Here is a 20328-nt window from a genome sequence, read left to right as displayed (position 1 = left end):
TAATCTACTATAAGCTTGACTCCCAGTACATATGCTCCGGATGAGACCTTAAAATTTTAGGGAGTGAACCTTCGCAGCGATGTGGAAGCAGGGTGTAGTGCAACTGTAACTGTACTCAGGGTGCAAATAATTGGGCGCCAGTGGTTCTTATAACTTAACCATAGAACAGATTTATTGAGCACAATATACAATCCTCAGAGGAGTGTACATAAAGAGAACATTTGCAGGATCATACATTACATGGAATAGGCAGTACTCACAGCACCTTTGGTCAGGATGATTCTCCTCAGAGATAGGAACAATACATGCAGCTTTGAGGAGGTACACCCAGCTTTCAGCCTTTTCCCTAAGTGGATCCTGAGGGGAATACTATCTACCCTAGGTCTGTACACTTAGTCCCTACTTCTGGGCAATTAGTACCCTGGGATCTTAATCCCACTACAATCCTCGTAGGAGCCTCAAACTGCTCAGCTAAATATCCTGACTGTCTGTCACTCCTAGAGTGACCTATAAAGGTGAGTAGCCTATTCTTACTAGATCTGACCTGTCTAGGTTCCACTCGAGCTCTGCCTCCTGCACAGGCTAGATCCAGCACAAGATGGACACTGAAAGCATGCCTTCAGAGTCTTTTATACTCTAGCACAGTGCCATCTGCTGGTCACTGTGGGAAACAACAAGGGGCATAGTTTAAAGCAGGAATAGGAAACAGTTACCCCTCCCAACTGTATTTTAGGACCCAGTTAGGTGTCTATAACACTAGGGAAACTACCTGCTAAATAATACTGGGAATGGCTATTCTACACATCCCTACATTTATATAATCAAAACCTTGTGCTGCTGTCGCTTATTGAGCTTAGGGACCCACTCACAATATACAGTACACATAGAATATAAATGTCACAATATAAGGCTGATTAGTAATTAATACAGATAATTATTAAATGGCAGCAGAAACCAGTGCAACTAGCATCAGTAGTTAATACTCAGTCCTGTAGCATCAGTTTATATTACAGACCAACCTCATTTTCTGCTTGATAATTTCCAACGACCCCTAAACTTAGCTTCTCAACAGCTGCTCAGAGCCCACAGAGCATGTGAGTGTCGCAAACACTTTCCAAGATGGTGATCCCCTGTGACAAGTTGGTAGTCCTGGATCATTGCTGCTATTGACAAGCTGAAATTTAGGCTGGCGCAATAAGTTTAGTATATAAAATATGGCATTTTAGCCATATTATTTTTTAGGGTTTAGTTCTCCTTTAATGTAGCTAGCAAAGAATTAATGTGCAGCTTGGGGCATCCATCATTACACTGGATTTCTGGTGGGGAATTGTGCATTGTGGGAAAAAAAACACGATGGACTGGATTAAAGGTGGCCATAGACTCCAAGATCCGCTCATTTGGCGACATCGCCAAACGAGCGGATCTTTCCCCGATATGCCACTAAACTGCATGGCTATATCGGGGGTAATTCGAATGTTCGGCCGTATGGCCGAAGGATCGAATTATGATGCGCCAAGCGGCTCCGACGGGTCGGTCGGGTAAAAATCCAACCTTCCCGATCGATATCGTGGCCAGATATCGATCGGGAAGACCCGTCGGAAGCCCCCATACACGGGCAGATAAGCTGTCAAATCGGTCCAAACGACCGATATCGGCAGCTTTATCTGCCCGTGTATGGCCACCTTTAGTCTCATGGTTATGGCTTCAGCCAATAACAATAACTGACACTGTATACATTATGCTTTATATGCCTTTGCTGCACAGTCATCCACTAGTAGGAGACCAAAAGTTGAGGTCTACTAATTTGCTGCTTTACTTGACATTTACTATGAACATAAATTATAAGTGCCATCTCGCTTGCAGATTGTGTGATTAACAATGAAACTTAGGGCTAAACTCCATGGGAGATTTCGTAGGATGGTATCGGATCGACAGAACGCATTGTACAAGTCAGATGTAGTCGCATGCAGGGCCAGGCCAAGCTGACTTGGGGGCCCTAGACAAGCCACAACATCAGGGAAGGCAACGAAAGGGGAAACATAAGGGCAGGGGAGGGACAGAGGAGAGGGGAGGGACAGAGGGGCAATAGACAGGGGTAGGCGAGAGCTGCAGACGGGAGCAAATCCAAACTAGGTTTGCCTCTTCTGCCTACCCCTAGTTCCACCCCTGGGTGCATGGGTCAAAATATAATGGGACTGATACAAAAATCTGATGTGTACAGTACATGGAAAATGTTCGATCCGACGTAACACGACTGTTGAATGCAAACGCTGCATGCTGCATCTTCATTTGACAAGATAAAATCTGATGGTGTCTGACCGACTTTTTTTCCCATTGAAATACATTGAATGTCACATGTAGATGCATGAATAAACAACAACATCCGACTTTATCTAATCCGACTTTACATTCTAGCTATAGGGGGATCAGATTTCGTAGGATCCTACAAATCTCTTGGTGTTGCATAGTGTTGGATGGTAAGATCAGATACAATGTGACCTACAAAATCTGATCAAAATCTCCTGTGTAGTTTTGACTTTATTCTACTCCTATATTTATGTCTGTTGTGCTGTGTAGATGTTATATAATCTTGGATTTTTTACCTGATTGCTCGACAAGTCACTAGTCTAGAAGGGTTGCCGATACTGCTGTCTCAATTCTGATGTGTTATTAGGACATTATTTTCTTCTGCAGCTCAGCAGGATAGACTTAGTTCTAAAAATAGTGTTTCGTCACTCATCAAATATGCTTGTGCAGGCTCCAGGTCTATAGAATGAAGCTTTAATAAACCTACACTGACTTGCATTTAGAGCCTCTCCAGTTTGCTTGTACTACATAGACTTAATTCTAAGGGGCGTTACTTACTAAACCTCCATTCTTTCTGGTCAGGAATTGGGGCAAAAACTTAAATTTTTTCACGGGAAAAGAAAAGCTCAAATTTTTTGATGCTGCAAAAAGCCAGAATCCGAAAACCTGGCATCTCAAACCTGTCAAGGTCATGTATAAGTCAGTGGCAGATGTCCCTACCCCAATTTTGAGAAATCGTGGTCTGCACCGGGTTTAGCCCAATAATCCGAATAATTCTGCGTTTTTGGAGAGATAACCTGAAAAAATCGAGCGAATTGGGATTAAAATCTGAAAAATTTGTACGATTTGAGTTTTCGCTCAAATTTACTGAGTTTTTTCCCAACGTTTTCAAGTAATTTTATTGATAAATAAGGTAAAATCATGGATGCTTTGTTTAATGAAAAATTAGATTAATTCGTATTTTAGTAAATAACCCTCTATGTTTCTTTTACATGATATAAAAAGTGCCCAGTGTCCAAACTGATGAAGTAGGTGAAACTTTATTTTTCTTTTATTTGTCTATTCCATTGTGTAATCTATATAATTGCATACAAGTGTCTCTATGAAAAATGGTTGCTTATATAGGGGGCCCCATGAGTCCCTAATTAATGAGCCATTTCAATATTTAGTGGCAAACAACCGCTGGATATTTTGGGGGCCCTAAAATTAATTTGCTGTGGGGCCCAATAATCATCTAGTTACACCATTGCCATGAAGCTTTATGTAGTACTATGTAAAAATGTACTTTGAAATATAACAGTTGTATTTAGAATTTTCTCCATATCAATTTGCAGGTTCCAGTTGTGCATCTTGGTAAATACAGTAACTTAAATACAATAACTCATTCGCGCTTTGTCCCATTCATGAGCCTCTCTCTGTTTTTCACACCTGCTATTAGTATTTCATTTGGCTTCTTTAGCTCTCTCTCTCCTCTCACACTGTCTGGTTTCCTATTATATATATATAGATATAAAAATAGCTTCACTAAGTGCTGTCATCAAACTGCTCATAAAAAGCTGATGTTTCTGTCCCAAAAGAGCGCTTTCTTCATAACATTCCTTTTTATGGCTTTAATAGAAATCTGACTATAATATATGAGCCACTAGCTGAAATTTGCATTTTAGATGACAGTACCAAAAAGGCTGGAAATTATCCGCTGTTCTCCTTCAAGTTCCAAGCACTTTGCAGCTCTCGGTTAAACGGTTCCCCATCTGCAAATAAAACAATAAGCGGTCTTACCTAGGATTATCCACAAAGTGTACCGTTCCATTTGTTATCTTACATTCCATTTTTCCAAACTTCATCAATGATTGAGATTTTTTAAATAAACTAAACTGGATGTTTAGTAATCATTGACCATTTAAGACCAATACAATATGGACTAATATTTTTAATGGAAATGGGATTTTTTTAAATTCGGCCAATAGGCTGGGGCAGTACACTGCCTACACTTTTATTATATTATACAGGTATGGGACCTGTTATCCAGAATGCTCGGGACATGGGGTTTTCTGGATAACAGATCTTTCCGTAATTTGGGTCTTCATGCCTTAAGTCTACTAGAAATTCATTTAAACATTCAATAAACCCAATAGACTGGTTTTACTTCCAATAAGGATTAATTATATCTTAGTTGGGATCAAATACAAGGTGCTGTTTTATTATTACAGAGAATAATGAAATAATCTTTAAAAATTTGGATTATTTGGATAAAATGGAGTCTATGGGAGACCATTCCGTAATTCGGAACTTTCTGGATATCGGGTTTCCGGATAAGGGATCCTATACCTGTATTTTTATATTTTATATGTTTATACTTTATATTATATGATATTGTACAATACATGATTATAGGAATAGAAAATATGTTTTGGGCAAGAATGGGGGTGTACTGCATGACTAATGTCCCCTGCCAGACTTCTGCAAAATACACCAGGAATAATTGCACTAATCATTATGGATTAAAAATAACCTAGACATACTGTATATGCATGCCATACTACTTTAGGTGCCAAAATGTGATCAGTAATTGGTAAGACACAGAAGAGATAATTAGGAATGGCTCCCCATACTTTCGTAATATCCAGTACTTAACATTAAGGTAGATATTAGCTTTAGATCTGTTGTCTGGTATGGGAGGTGCTATTAAAAGTTCATCGTTCTGTCATGTAAACCTCATGAAAACTGAACAATGACCTCATGTCCCTGAATTTGCTAAATGAATTCAGTCTATTCTGTGCCTCAGCTGGTAGTTCTGCTTTTTCAGCAAATGATATACAAATTAATTCAAGTCTAAATGGCTGTCCTCTAATGTTAAGAGTTTCAGAAACATATTTGTCTCTTCTTTAGCATGACCTTAGAAATTAGCAATTGTAATACCACCTCGGTGTGCTCATGTTATGCTGTACAATACACATTCAATTATAGGAATAGAAAATATATTTTGGGCAAGGATGGGGTTGTACTGCATGACTAATGTCCCCTGCCAGACTTCTGCAAAATACACCAGGAATAATTGCACTAATCATTATGGATTAAAAATAACCTAGACATATATGCATGCCATACTACTTAAGGTGCCAAAATGTGATCAGTAATAGGTATACATTTGCATTATATCAATCTTATATCAATTTTAATTTACTTTGTGTCTTGTATTATATTTTACACCCAGCAGAGATCATTTCTGAACTAGATAGAAAGGCATCACGTATAATATTCAAGGCCATCAGGCTCGTTCATAGGAAATCCCATTTACTGCTGATATTGGCTTTGATTATCAGAAAGACTTCATTTAAGATAGTATTGGAACAAAGTGTCTCTGTAGGATGCAAGGCTGAGAGGTGTTTTGTGCCAGGGCTAGCCTTTGAGCAGGGTTCAGAAAGAGATAGAGTTCCTCTCTTATTAAGCGGGGTTGCCAGATTTGCCAAGTCAGGCACAACAAATGTTCTTCAGATTTGAGTGATACTGTAGAGCTGTGGATCATAATTGGACCATCAGTTCCTATTATAAAACTTGGAAGCTTCTGGCCTGACTTAAAGGGGGTTGTTCAACTTTAAAATAACTTTTACTATAATGTAGACAATTTGCAATTGATTTTCTTTTTTCTCTATGTGTTGTTTTTTAGTTATTCAACATTTTATTTTAGCAGCTCTTCAGTTTTCAATTTCAGCAATCATTGCTAGGGTTCTAATTACCACAGCAACCATGCATTTATTTGATTAAGAAACAGGAACATGAATAGGAGAGGGTCTGAATAGAAAGATGAGTAATAAAAAGTAGCAATAACAAAGTAATTAACAGTAAGCTTTGATCAATGTCTTTTTATTGATTTAGGAAGGGTTTAGATCCCATTGATACAACATTGAAGGGGCAGTATACCCCTTAGTTCAACATGTGTTCAATGTTTGTTTTGTTTTACAAACATTAAATAAACCCAATAGGCTGGTTTTGCTTCCAGTAAGGATTAATTATATCTCAGTTGGGATCAAGTAGACGCTACTGTTTAAATATTACAAAGATAAAGGAAATATATTTGAAAATGTTTGATTATTTGGAGCCTGTTTGATTAAAATGGAGCCTTTCCATAATTCGGAGCATTCTGGATAATGGGTTTCCGGATAACGGATCCCATACCTGTACTGGGAATCTAATATTCTAGTTCTGAAGGACAAAACATGCAGTAGCTTCAGTTTCCCTGTTTATCATGTTTAGCTCAAGAAATAACAACGCCTGTAGAGGTGTTTTGTAACCTGGTCTCCCTAAACCCTCCAGGAATTTGGCATAGGCTGAACCTTACTACTTTAGAGGATGTGTGGGAGGATGACCGGGTAGGACCCCTACAGGAGCTCCACAATACAATGACACCTCCCACAATCCCAATGGCTAATGCACCACCGTTTGGGATCTGCCCTAGCACGACAATCCCGCAGAGTAAAAATTGTAGCATCCAACTCCCCAATTGTAGACATCTTGCTGGAACCTACCCAAAAAAGTAAGCTGTCCAAAATGTATAAACTTATGCACAAACCACTGTACAGGGACTCTGGAATTCCCTCTAGGGAAGCTTGGGAAGGGGATCTAGGGGTCATCATGGATGACCAGTGGGAATGGATGTTGGCCATCCCTCTTATAGTCTCTATGACCTTAAAGGAAAACTATACCCCCAAAATGAATACTTAAGCAACAGATAGTTTATATTAAATTGAATTACATATTAAAGAATCTTACCAAACTGGAATATATATTTACATAAATATTGCCCTTTTACATCTCTTGCCTTGAACCACCATTTCATGACTCTATCTGTGCTGCCTCAGAGATCACCTGACCAGAAATACTACAACATTAACAGTAACAGGAAGAAGTCAGGAAGCAAAAGGCAGAACTCTGTCTGTTAATTGGCTCATGTGACCTTACATGTGGTTTGTATGTGTGCACAGTGAATCTTACGATCTCAGGGGGCGGCCCTTATTTTTTAAAATGGCAATTTTCTATTTATGATTACCCAATGGCACATACTACTAGAAAAGTATATTATTATGATAATGGTTCATTTACATGAAGCAGGGTTTTACACATGAGCTGTTTTACTCAGTATCTTTTAATAGAGACCTACATTGTTTGGGGGGTATAGTTTTCCTTTAAGGCATAGTCTGCTACAGTTGTACCTAATACACAGAGCTTACTACACAGTACAGAGATTATTTGCAATGAAGTTCCTTCATTCCCCGATATGCCCAAGATGTAATACAGAGGTGGCTACCCTGGAACACACCTTGTGGAGCTGTGTAAGACTCCAAAAGTACTGGAAAGGAGTGTGTACATGGTTATCTAAAGCCGTCCCAGGGTGGAGTAATTGCAATGCCAGGTCATGTATATTGAATATTAACTTGGACTACTATACGAAAATCTTTATTACAAAGGCATTATTCCAGGCCAGGAGGGTGCTCACTTTGCACTGGAAAGATGTCTGCCCTCCAACAACCCAAGAGTGGTACAAAGCCATGAGTGAACCAGCAGCACTGGAAAAAACTATAATGGACAAAAAAGGACGCCTGGACAAATATGCCCAAACCTGGCATTGCTGGACAGTAAACCAAAATATATCAAATTTACCCCCCCTGGGAGGCAATCAAAATGGGTAAGGGTTTCGTAGGCCATAGTAATTAAACAGAACAGGCATGGGAAATAAATGAGGGATAAAAAAAAAACCCGGAAGGGAAGAATGCTTTTTTGCTGTTTTTGTTCTTCTAATCCTGAATGCACTTGTTGAATTGTGTTGTACAAAACCATATACAGGTATGTACATCCCATGTGTGTAAAGATTTCAATAAAATCACTCTTGGGCAAGAAAAATGAAAAAAAATAAAAACATGTGAAAAAAAAAAAAAAGGCAAACAGTATGTTTGGGAGAAGCCCATTTTACTGAGCTCAAGGTAAATAGGGTATACAGCCTCTTTAGGTTTAGGGCACATGCTCAGATCCCGGTGACAAATCTTCTCTTCTTCGGGGCGACTCATCTTCCCGAACTGCCTCGTGAGGCAACTTCGGGCAACTTCGGAAAACGAAGCAATCTGAGTGCCATCCCAGGGCAATTTACATTCTAGCCAGCGGGAGACAGTTTGGGGAGATTAGTCAACCTGAAGAAGAGGAGACTAATCACCCTGAATCTGTGCCCTGACCCTTAAAAATAATAACAGAATTTTTTTAAATTTTAAATTGTAAATCAAGAAAACATGTAATAAAGAATATATGTATAAAGAATACAACAAAGCTGTAAGGATTATGTCAGCCTTATTTTTGGGGGTTTTTTTTCAGAGGATTTGTGGCATTCTTGGGATTCAGGTGCATTAATAACAGACATTCACTTTTCATTTTGTTTTTACTTGTATCAATCAGTCTTGCCTGCAGTCTTAACAAAATTTTAGTTTTTGCTTTTCTTGCAGTTCAGTTCCAGAGAGGAATCAGTGTAGAGCTACTGTAAACTGCAGTGACGGTGCCTCCAAACTAATCAGTGGAATCTGCTAGTTTGTACAGAGCAAAGTCCTTCCTTGGGCTTCAGAAACTGTTAGTTGAAAAGGGACTGCAACTCAAAAATGTTCTATTTGTATCTATGCAGGTAAAGAACCCTAGATTATGACAAAACCTGGGCTATTGGCAGTTTCCCAGCACAAAACAGATAAACTGTAAAAGTGAATGGTTGCTATAGTTACTACTCTGGAGTAAAATGTTGGCATTTTGAATATTCCCTCTTGTTAGAGATTTCCTCACAGACTTTAGCTCCTTACATGATGATACAAGTTTCATCATTATGGATTCATTATATGGATTCCTGTTTCTTGGGGTTCAGTCTCCTTTATTGCCTTATGGGATCCTACAGAAATATATCTGATGAAGAGCAAGTAGGTCCTGTCTTATAAACATGCTGGATTTCCTTTAAAGGAGAACCAAACCCTACAAATTAATATGGCTTAATATGGCATATTTTATGCAATGACCTTATTGCACCAGCCTAAAGTTTCAGCTTGTCAATAGCAGCAATGATCCAGGATTTCAAACTTGTCACAGGGGGTCACCATCTTGGAAAGTGTCTGTGACACACACCTTGTCTCTGAGCAGTTGTTGAGAAGCTAAACTTCGGGATTGTTGCAAATGATCAAGCAGAAAATGAGGTTTGCCTGAAATTTAAGATGATGCAACAGGGCTGATTATTAAATTCTGATGCTAGTTGCACTGTGCAGCCATATAGCAATTATATGTATTAATTATTAATCAGCCTTATACTGTGACATTTCTATTCTGTATATACTGTATATTGTGAGTGGGTCCCTCAGCTCAGTAACTGACAGCAGCACAGAGCATGTGCAGTGAATCAGCAGAAAAGAAGATGGGGAGCTACTGGGGCATCTTTGGAGACACAGATCTTTATTGCTAAAGGGCTGTGGTTGCCTTGGGTTGGTACAGAAGCACAAAACATAATGCAAAACATTTCTAGCCTGTTTATTTAATGAAGCTTTAGTTCTCCTTTAAATTTGTATTAGTATTAATAAAGCATTAATATGTTTACAGTAAAGCTAAGTTAAAATTTATCATCAGTTAAGCACTGTGTAAAATAATATCAATCCTATTATTGACTGTCTTAGGGTGAAGACACACAGAGCTACTAGCAGCAGCTACTTGTCAAGACTACAAAATAGACAGTGGTGATAATTAGCTCTGCTAAGACACTAGAGGGGTTATTTAGTAAAATCTGAATTTATCTTAAACTCCCATGCCTCATTTTAGCCTGATTTTAGCTTATTTATTGTTGGAAAAATCAAATCAGATTGTGAAAAAAAACGCAATAAAATCGACCGAAAACTGGAATCCTACAGTTTTTTCAGGGTTTTTCCAAAATCACGTCATTTTTGCGTTTTTATCTGAAAAACCCTGAAAAGGTTGGATTTTTCGGGCTAAACCCAGCGGAGAGTAGGATAACTTCAAATTTGATAGGTGCCTCCATTCAGAATTTTTGCAGCATTGGGGTATAATAAATCTCTAAAAATTCTAGGTTTTTTTTCCTCTAAAAATTCGAGTTTTCTAGTGAATAAAACTAAATTTTTTCAAGATTTCACAATTCGAGCTTTAATAAATAACCCCCTAGGTGTGTTTTAGCAGAGGCAATGCTCAGTATTGTCTATGGCAGGGTATTTTTTTGGCATTTTTTAGCCACAACAAGTAGCTGCTACTAGTAGCTCCGTGTGTCTTCAGTCTTATGGCTCAGTGCTGTGCAACTTTTTATATATATATAGGCCAATTATTTGTCATTTTCCCTGTTCTGTGGCTGTGCATATCTAGTCTTTATTGTAAATATGTTGCCGATTTATTGCTACTGGCTGTGGGTCTGTGCCCATGTTCTCCTGTGAATGTAACAATAACCCAACCTGGAAATGTTCCAAATATCACTCTAGAGATATTCTATGGTAAATCAATCTAATGCTGTCTGTGTGTGCTGTTAAACAAGTTCAGCAATGCTCACATATAACCTAAAGCTGTGACAAGGTTATTGTGCTGCAAAGCTCTTTTCAGTGATTGCAGCCTTATTAGTAGGTCTTATGGGTTGACCAGACTCTCTGTCCCCATCACGATGACTGTCACCTGCCATCCTTTTGAGTTCTAAAAATGGCTGTACCTCAGTGACTCAAATTTAAATTCTTTTCCATCTCTTTGCTGAGGAGCCTTTTAAATGTTAAAAGCTCAGTCTTCAGAACAAAACCGCTGCTTTTCATCTTCTTTTTAGCCTAACCATCTCTCTGGTGGCTTCCATGGCACCGGCAGAATTTATTCCAGAAGTAGGTGGTATAAATATCACTTTATGTAACATGAATGTGATTATAATCTGTTATTATTGAGATTCATGAAGTTGTTTTACAGCACAGGAGATAAGCTGTCACTTGGTTTGGAAGGTAAATACTGACCTATTATTTAAAATAATAAACAGAAAGTCAGTTTATGATATTTTTACACAGCGAGTATGGCTGAAATATCTGAAATACACTATATTGGATTCTGGCTAGAAGTAATCCTTACCTAGTAAAATTGGGGTGTAATTTATCAACAACCCATTTGTGCTTTTGCTTAGCACTTATATAACACTTGTTATGGACACTGCTCTATTTACCATTAATATCTGATTGGACAGATCATTACAGTGACACTCATATCCATTGGCTTCTGTTGAAGTGTAAGGGATTGTCCCCAGGGTGCGAGTCCCACAAAACAATTCTATTTAGTTGGATCTGACACTATGGGAGTTATTTATCAAAATCCATGTTAATCTCATTATTTTGTGAAATATAATCTAACAAAATCCACACGGGTTATTTCCTGTTATTTATCAATAAATTTTCCTGAAAAATTCCAGTTCATGAAAAAACTTGAAAAAAAATGTGAAAATCATCCAAAAATTCGAATCATACAAATTTTTCGGATTTTCCGTTTTTTTTGGATATTTGCTCCGAAGACCACAATATCTTCTGATTTTTGCACGAAACCCAGTGCAGATCAGGATATCTTTGGAACTTCTCCCATTGACTTATATAAAACCTTGGCAGGTCTGAGATGCTGGATTTTTGGATTCGGACTTCTTCCATCCTTGGGGTATAATAAATCACGAAAAAATCTGAGTTTTTTTAACTAAAAAAATCTGATTTTATAGTAAGAAAAACTCGAATTGTTTGAGTTTTTCGCATTCGGACTTTAATAAATAACCCCCTAATTGTAATTGGTCCAACTGCAGTTGATATGGAAACTTTGCTCTGAAAGATAATTTACAGACAATAGCCCGGTGACAAATCTCCTCTTCTTCAGGGCGACTAATCTCCCAGAACTGGCTCCCCTGTGTGGCTAGAATGTAAATCGCCGGCGGGATGGCCGGAGCGCTTTGTTTTCCTTGTAAGGCGACTTCGGGTGACTTTGGAAAACGAAGTGCTCCGAATGCCATGCCGCCGGTGATTTTCATTCTAGCCAATGGGAAGGCAGGGGAGGCAGTTTTTTTTTAGTCTACTAGAAAAATAACTTAAACATTCATTAAACCCAATAGGCTGGTTTTGCTTCCAATACGGATTCATTATTTCTTTGGTTGGAATCAAGTACAAGGTACTGTTTTATTATTACAAAGAAAAAGGAAAACATTTTTTAAAATTTTAATTATTTGTGAAGTCTATGGGAGATGCCTTTCTTGAATTTTGGAGCTTTCTAGATAATGGGTTTCTGGATAACAGATCCCATGCCTGCATTTATATTAATACGTTAATACATTGGTGTATTGTGAATTAGTCACTCCTAGAAGGCATCAGTAGACATTAACTAAAGTGACAATAATTAGACAATAATTTGTGGGGACATTGGTACATTGCGTGCCTGGCATTTTGCTGGTGTCAGTGTTAATTCGAGCGTTTCCTTGCATCCCTGCACCTTGTACTTAGCACCTTGATCTTTATGCAGCAAAGAAGGTGAAACCATTATTTTAGTGCAAGGCTCTTGTATATATATCTATCTATATATATATATCTATATATATAGATATATATATATATATCAGCATGTATAGAAACAGGTACCTTTGCCAATAGTATTTTAACACACACAGTTTTGTACCTTGCAGTCATAAATTATTTCTAGGAAGTTATAGTAACATGGTTCTTGTATAATTTAATGAAGGGTCCTTCCTGGTTCTTTTGACAGTGATCTGCATTTTCTTTGAATGGTTTTCTCTTCATCGTGAATTCTTTCTAATAATTAATCTTGTTGTTTCAGGTGGCCAGAATCTATTATGGTAATGTATCGGTTGTGTTTTAACCTTTGCTGTCATTACCAATATTCCAATAGCACAGTAGCTCAACATTTAACTCGTAAGTTGCTCCCACTGAACAGGAGAGAAGCAGTTAAATGCTATTTTGCACCATACCAATTTACATGTTATTATATTGCTTTGCAGACTTGTTTTGCAGAGAGGGGGTGCAGCAGTGCACAGAGAGAGCCCCACGAGAGGCTCACTCATAACGCACAATGTCCCTCTCTCATTTCTACTGATACACGGACACTGCCTTCTCGCTGCTTACTCATTAGATCTGGCCAACAAGTTATACATAATTAATTAGCCGACTCTCTGGGCACAAACCTTGGAACCAGAAGCTGTAGGAACAAGAGAATCATGTGCCAAGAACAAAAATTCTGCAGGAAATGTAACCCATCCACCACCAGGGCAGAGTGAGAATTTGGCCTTACCACAGGAAAAATCCTAAAAGTGCCAGTAATAATAAAATAAAAAGCATCCTCTAGAGTAAACTTGAATTTTATAAAATAATTTAACATATAAGATACAATGAGGTGCTAAAGTTTGTGCAAACAGCAATATATTATCCATGAGCTTTAATCCATAACAAGAACCTTTAAAGCAGCCCAACACCCACTCGTAGCATCTTCTTTGACACAGGGTTGGCCATGAGACCCACCTCATATCTCAAATCTTGCTACATTTTTTGTGTGTCCCTCTAGCTTTATTAATTAATTTAATTAAAAGAACAGTACTTTTGACTCATTTCACAAGAAGTCCCTGGTAGGAAGACCCTTTCCAATACATGACCACACATTTAGTAGAAGAAATGTTTGGGACCTGGCATAGTTTGTTGCAATTACATCTTCCAGATCTCCAAAAAAGCAGAAAGGTGTATGAGTGGACACAAACCTTGACGCAGGGTAGTTATGCCGCTTTATAAAACAAGAACTGTTCTGATGTTGTTTCCTTTAGGAAAGGCATCAAAAACCTCAGCTAACTTTTCTCATTTCTTTCAACATCAAAACAGTTCTCCTTCTTTTATCTTCAGGTGGCGCTGTGGTTACAAAACTCATTATCTTAGCTGTACACATCTTTCAGAATATCATGGAATCTTTAAAAAAAAATTAATTTATGTAAATTGCAAAATTTTTCATTCATTTGATTGAACAGTTTCTAAAAATTATTTCTGCAGAGACGTTTACCACTGATTGTTTTGGTGAACCTCTGGATTATGCAATATCCCAATGCGTATCCTACAATGTTCATTTGTCCTTCCGAAAAATGCTGATCACCTAGTAGCTACATGGAAATGAGCCACGCATAGTACATTAATATAAATAAACATTAAAGGGATTCTGTCATGATTTTTATGGTGTCGTTTTTATTTCTAAATTACACAGTTTAAACTGCAAATAATTCACACTAAAATATAACATTTTCATTCCTGAACCAGCAAGTGTATTTTATTTTATTTGTAATATTGATATGTAGGCAGCCATCTCAGGTCATTTGGCCTGGTCATGTGCTTTCAGAAAAAGCCAGTACATTAGGATGGAACTGCTTTCTGGCAGGTTGTTGTTTCTCCTACTCAATGTAACGGAATCAGTCTCAGTGAGACTTGGCTTTTACTATTGAGTGCTGTTTTTAGATCTACCAGACAGCTGTTATCTTGTGTTAGGGAGCTGTTATCTGGTTATCTTCTGATTGTTCTTTTGTTGGGTTGCTGGGGGGAAAGGGAGGGGGTGATATCACCCCAACTTGCAGTACAGCAGTAAAAAGTGACTGAAGTTTATCAGAGCACAAGTCACATGACTGGGGGCAGCTCTGAAACTGACAATATGACTAGCCCCATGTCAGATTTAAAAATTAAATAAAAAAAATGGATTTCAGTGCAGAAGTCTGCTGGAGCAGCACAATTAACTAATGCATTTTTGAAAAAACATTTTTCCCATGACACTATCCCTTTAACTTTAAAATAAACGGTATAAATGAAAAATAAGAGCATCATTTTCATTTCTAGCTTTGTTCTGGCCCTTGAATTTTACAAACACTTGCATTAAGAATCATTTTAATTGATTGGGGTCAAAATTTCAACTTGATGATATCCCCAAAATGTGCAGGACCTAAGAAGCTGCTAAACAGTGGTGTAACTACAGATGAAGCAGACCCGGCGAACCAGGTGACCCCAATGCACCTGCAATTTCCGCTGGGGGGATAGGGACCCAGGCTAAAAAAATTTGTGGGGGGAGCCCATGTCCTCTTTGTTGCACCACTGCTGCTGAATTTATTTTTGGGGCATGGGGAGCCTCTTGAATATGATCCAAACAAGGAACTTCATAATTTCATTATCTTTTGAAAAAGAAGGAGATTAAGATGTTTATTTCAGTGATTAGCCTAGCTAACATTTCCGATGAATGGACAGGACACAAAAATATACTTTTTATTTTTTAAAATGAATAAATGTAAGCATTTTTCTGCATGCATCAGCATTTTCCCACCAATGCCAAACTTTTTTTTTATAGTTAAAGAATTCTGACATTTACTGTAAATTAGTAAAAGCTTGCATTGTCAAGACTTTATAATAGGTGGAGAAGGCATTTAAGTGTATTGTTTGGCTGCAGCCGGAATAATTGGGGAAAAAAAAAACTTACACAAAAACAAAAAACACAAACGGATGCCCTTTTATAAAGCAATCATATTAGTTTCACAGTGTAGTGTTGGCTGCATCCCATCTGACAATAGCGAATACCCCAACTGTGCTGTTTAACCTTTCTACTGCCAGGGGCTGAGACAACACGTCCCCAAGCAGGTTATTATATTGCATTGCAAGCAGTGCTGTGTGTGTATTACACTGCGGGTTTTCCCACTGCTACAGAATGGAATCTGGCATGCGTGCATGTGGCACAGAAAAGACCCTGTGTGTGCCAACGCTGGATGATATGCTTGGTTTCCCTGACTCTCTTACCTCCTGTCTCTTGCACAGAACAGGAAATCAATAACTTCACAAACTCTGCAGCTGATCAATAACCCCTGATTAATCTGCTCCCAGCTGTCGGGTATATTTAGCGCATCATAATTAGAATTATTAATTAAAAATAGGAAATCAATTGTCACATACATGCCAAAAAAAGTCATCACAGGCAGGGGGACGAGCAATACCTTGTCGTGACATTGAGTTTCTGTGACCTTAGCAGGCATCACAACATAGAGCAGTCTCCTGCTGGCAGGAAAGGGAACCAGCATAGCTTTAAAATGTGCCACGGGGTGCAGGCGGCACACACCCCAGATCTTCTGCTTCACTTTGGCAGCTTAATTCAGCCTTGAGTGCTTTCTCAGAAAGTTTTGAACTTTATAGTTTCAGTAGTAAAGCAAGTTGTTTTAGAAAAATATTCATTGTAAGATTTTTAACTGCTGAACTGCAATGTGCTGTTAGATACACTTATTTGCTGCACAATGCACACCCTCTTTGCTTCATTTTACTATAATCAATACATTTATAATCTAATTAGTTTGTTTCTGTGTGGGTAAAGATGTTTATGAATCAGCTGCACGTTCTTTAAAGGGGTTGTTCACCTTTGATGAACTTTTAGGGGCACATTTACCTAGGGTCGAATATCGAGGGTTAATTAACCCTCAATATTCGACCGTTGAAGTAAAATCCTTCGACTTCGAATATTGAAGTCGAAGGATTATGCGCTATTCCTACGATCGAACGATCGAAGGAATAATCGTTCGATCGAACGATTAAATCCTTTGAATCGAACGATTAGAAGGATTTTAATCCATCGATCGAAGGATATTCCTTCGATCAGGAAATTGTTAGGAAGCCTATGGGGACCTTCCTACAACTATCATAACAGTAAAATGTGCTGTGTAAATTAAAAATATTTTTTCCTGAAAGTCCTTTAAAGTAAAACTACATTATTGTTCAAAATTTGTTTTTTTTAGAACAAAATATGGTTATAAATTATTTATATCGCACCAATATAGCCAGTTAACTTTCCTGTATGTTTTTGGAAGAAAATCAATGCTGACATGGGGAGAACTTACAAACTCCTTGCAGAACGTGCCCTGGCTGGAACCAAACTCACACCCCAGCAGTGCAAGGCAGCAGGGATAAACATTGTACTACTGTGCAATGACAAAGATCAGAATTAGAAAAAATGGGCAAAATTGTCAAGAAACAGGAAAATTCCTATTTGATTTGAAAAAGAAATTAAAAACAATTATTGTGAAGTTAATGGCAATTAACTGCAATTCAGTCCCCTCAGTCACAAATGCGGCACCACACCAGTTTCTCTCAGGAGTATCCACAAGGAGAAGCCAGGATCCCCAATCTGCAGCCTGCGTCCAGCAAGGCAGTTTCTAAATAGATGACATATCAATGCCCACTGGCTTATCTAATAGGGATGCACCAAATGCACTTTTCCCAGGTTTAAGCTAAATACCAAATCCTCCCGATTCCTCCAAACCAAATCCAAATTCTAATTTGCATATGCAAATTAGCAAAGGCCTGGGTTTAAAAAAAACAGCTGTTTCTGTAATCACTTGATCTAAAGTCAACGAGCTTGGATTCAATTCTGCCAGGCATTTGGTTTTGAATCCAATTCATGACAAAAGATTAAAATTCCATACTTTTTTACTTATATTTTATCTTGTTTGGATTTTCATGCTTTTTTATCTTACTGATTTTGCTCAGCACTTTGGGTCTATATTAGACCTGACATCACAAAAAATAATCTTTTCAAAAATATTTCTCTGGCTTCAGCATTTATATCTGCCCCTATGTGTACAGACCCACGTGATAGAACACATGAGAATCCACGGCACACTGAAATGCAGGTTAGAATGTCTGTGGGTATGGACTTTAGGGCTCACATTTCCATTTTATATTTAAGCAATGACAGAGGTGTGCATAGTCAATTATAATAAATAAATCTTGTAGAGCATGTTATCTGCCATAAAACAGAATGGTAAAAATCAAGCCTTCCATTTAAACCTAGCCCCTTTAAAAAACCATATGTTTAAATTTGCAGCTATGCTGAAATCTATGCATCTCCACATCAGGGTTTAAGATGGCCATAGACACATAGATCTTATCGTAAGAATCGAGGATTGGTACGATTTTCAGATCGTGTGTGGAGAGTGCCGACAAGTTTCGTCCGGCGGAGATCGGTCATTGGTCGATTGGTCAGCTTTCATTTTGACCCGGCCAATCCCGCTGGAGCCCATTGCACATCGTAATCGGATCGGATACGGCCAAATAATCAGATTACCAGCGATATTGGCATGTTTGTTAATGGCATATCAGGAAAAGATCGGCTCGTTTGGCGATGTTGCCAAACAAGCCGATCTGTGCATCTATGGCCACCTTTATCCTTGCAATATTTCCATTCAAAGAATGAGACAAGGCAAAAAAAAAAAACTATTGTGGGAATGCAAAGCTCTCAGGATATCATGGGTGCTGTTTCTAAAGATGGGGCGTCACATGTTGCATGTTGATGTATTCAGATGTGTTTTAGGGCAGAGACACACAATCAGATTCAGGGAGATTAGTCGCCCAGCGACAAATCTCCTCAAACTGCCTCCTGCCGGCTAGAATGTAAATCGATGGTGGGATGGCAATCGGAGCGATTTGTTTTCCCAAGTTCAACTTTGGGTGACTTCGGAAAACAAAGTGCACCAATTGCCATCATGCCAGCGATTTACATTCTAGCCAACGGGAGGCAGTTCGGGGAGATTAGTCGCCCCGGAGAAGAGGAGATTTGTCGCTGGGCGACTAATCTCCCCGAATCTGAGTGTGTCTCTGCCCTAGAAGTGTTTTCAGCTAAAGGGTTGACCAATTCAGATTAATTTAGTGGTTGGGTTATAAAGGGAAATTTAACCCTAAGTTTTAGCTGTGTGACATAACTTACTTTTACTTACCTTTGCAATAAAACATGCAAAATACAGAAACACAGAAAACAGTTGTTTTGGAATAGTATGTTGTATTTATATGTGTTCTGTCTGTTTAGTTGTGTGCATTGTTCTTGGCAGGATGTGACAGTGAACACTGGGGACCACACTGCAGTAACCGATGTCAGTGTCAAAACGAGGCTCTGTGTAATCCTATCACTGGTGCCTGTGTCTGCTCAGATGGCTACAGAGGCTGGCGCTGTGAAGACTGGTGTGACCCTGGCACTTATGGAAAAGCTTGTCAACTGAGATGCCAGTGTCAGAATGGGGCAACTTGCGACCACAGGACAGGCGAGTGCCACTGCGCCCCCGGATACACAGGAGCTTTGTGAGTACCAAGAGTCTGTTAAAATCCAGCAAAAGAATTTGATTAGGAGTACTAAACGTTTTGCATTGTACCAACCCAATAATACATGAGCCAAGTAATGTAACTAAAGTTGTACCAGTAGGTCTTTCCAGCTGACACAAGGTCACCCATTCCAATTAGAAGAAAAGAGGTTCCGCCTAAATATTCAGAAGGGTTTTTTTTTACAGTGAGAGCCGTGAAGATGTGGAATTCTCTCCCTGAATCAGTTGTACAGGCTGATACATTAGATAGCTTTAAGAAGGGGCTGGATGGCTTTTTAGCGAGTGAGCCCGTCGGATGGCCCCACACACGGGCCAATAAGCAGCCGACTCTGCCTGTCAGCAGCTTTTATCGGCCCGTGTATAGGGGCCTTTACAGTATTAGATCTGGGGCACTTGTAAATAACATCCCTTAGCATTTAATGAAGTTGGAATGCGAACGAGCTGATCCATCACACCAAAGTTGCATTATTCTGCAATTGCTTTATTATTACGGCAACAGAATTATAATTAAAAGCTAATGTTTTCGGTTTTAAAGAGATTAAGTGTTTTGCCCATACAGAAGAAACAGGGTACACACACAAAATGTCACAAGTTGTGTGTGGCTCTGACTAAAATAGCTTTCATTGGTGCATTTTGGGCAAGCCTGATGGACTAAACAGTAGCATCGTTACAGGTAATAAATAGCGTTAACTATAACATATAGAAGATGACATCTACTGTATATATGTCATGGTGGGTGATTAGCCTAACAGTAGTTAGAAAAACACACAGATACTAATAAAGAAATAAAGCGCTTAAGATGATGGATACAATGTAAATGCACTAGATAAAGGCATCCATTTCTGGAAATTGCAATT

The 20328-nt window shown here is 38.6% G+C and overlaps 1 protein-coding gene across 2 annotated transcripts in view; it reads left to right on the top strand.

Annotated features, from left to right (window-relative positions):
* Positions 1-20328, top strand: part of megf11.L (multiple EGF-like-domains 11 L homeolog) — a 211457-nt gene that overhangs the window by 113355 nt on the left and 77774 nt on the right. For both annotated transcript variants that reach the window (XM_041586899.1, XM_018253298.2), the window contains exon 6: positions 19205-19451. In XM_041586899.1, coding sequence (XP_041442833.1) covers positions 19205-19451 — 247 coding nt within the window. The remainder of the gene's footprint in view (positions 1-19204; positions 19452-20328) is intronic.

This window comes from Xenopus laevis, chromosome 3L, assembly GCF_017654675.1.
Source record: "Xenopus laevis strain J_2021 chromosome 3L, Xenopus_laevis_v10.1, whole genome shotgun sequence".
NCBI classification, from domain to species: domain Eukaryota; kingdom Metazoa; phylum Chordata; class Amphibia; order Anura; family Pipidae; genus Xenopus; species Xenopus laevis.
The sequence above is the reverse complement of the archived record's forward strand: the minus strand, read 5'-3'. Positions and strand labels throughout refer to the sequence as shown.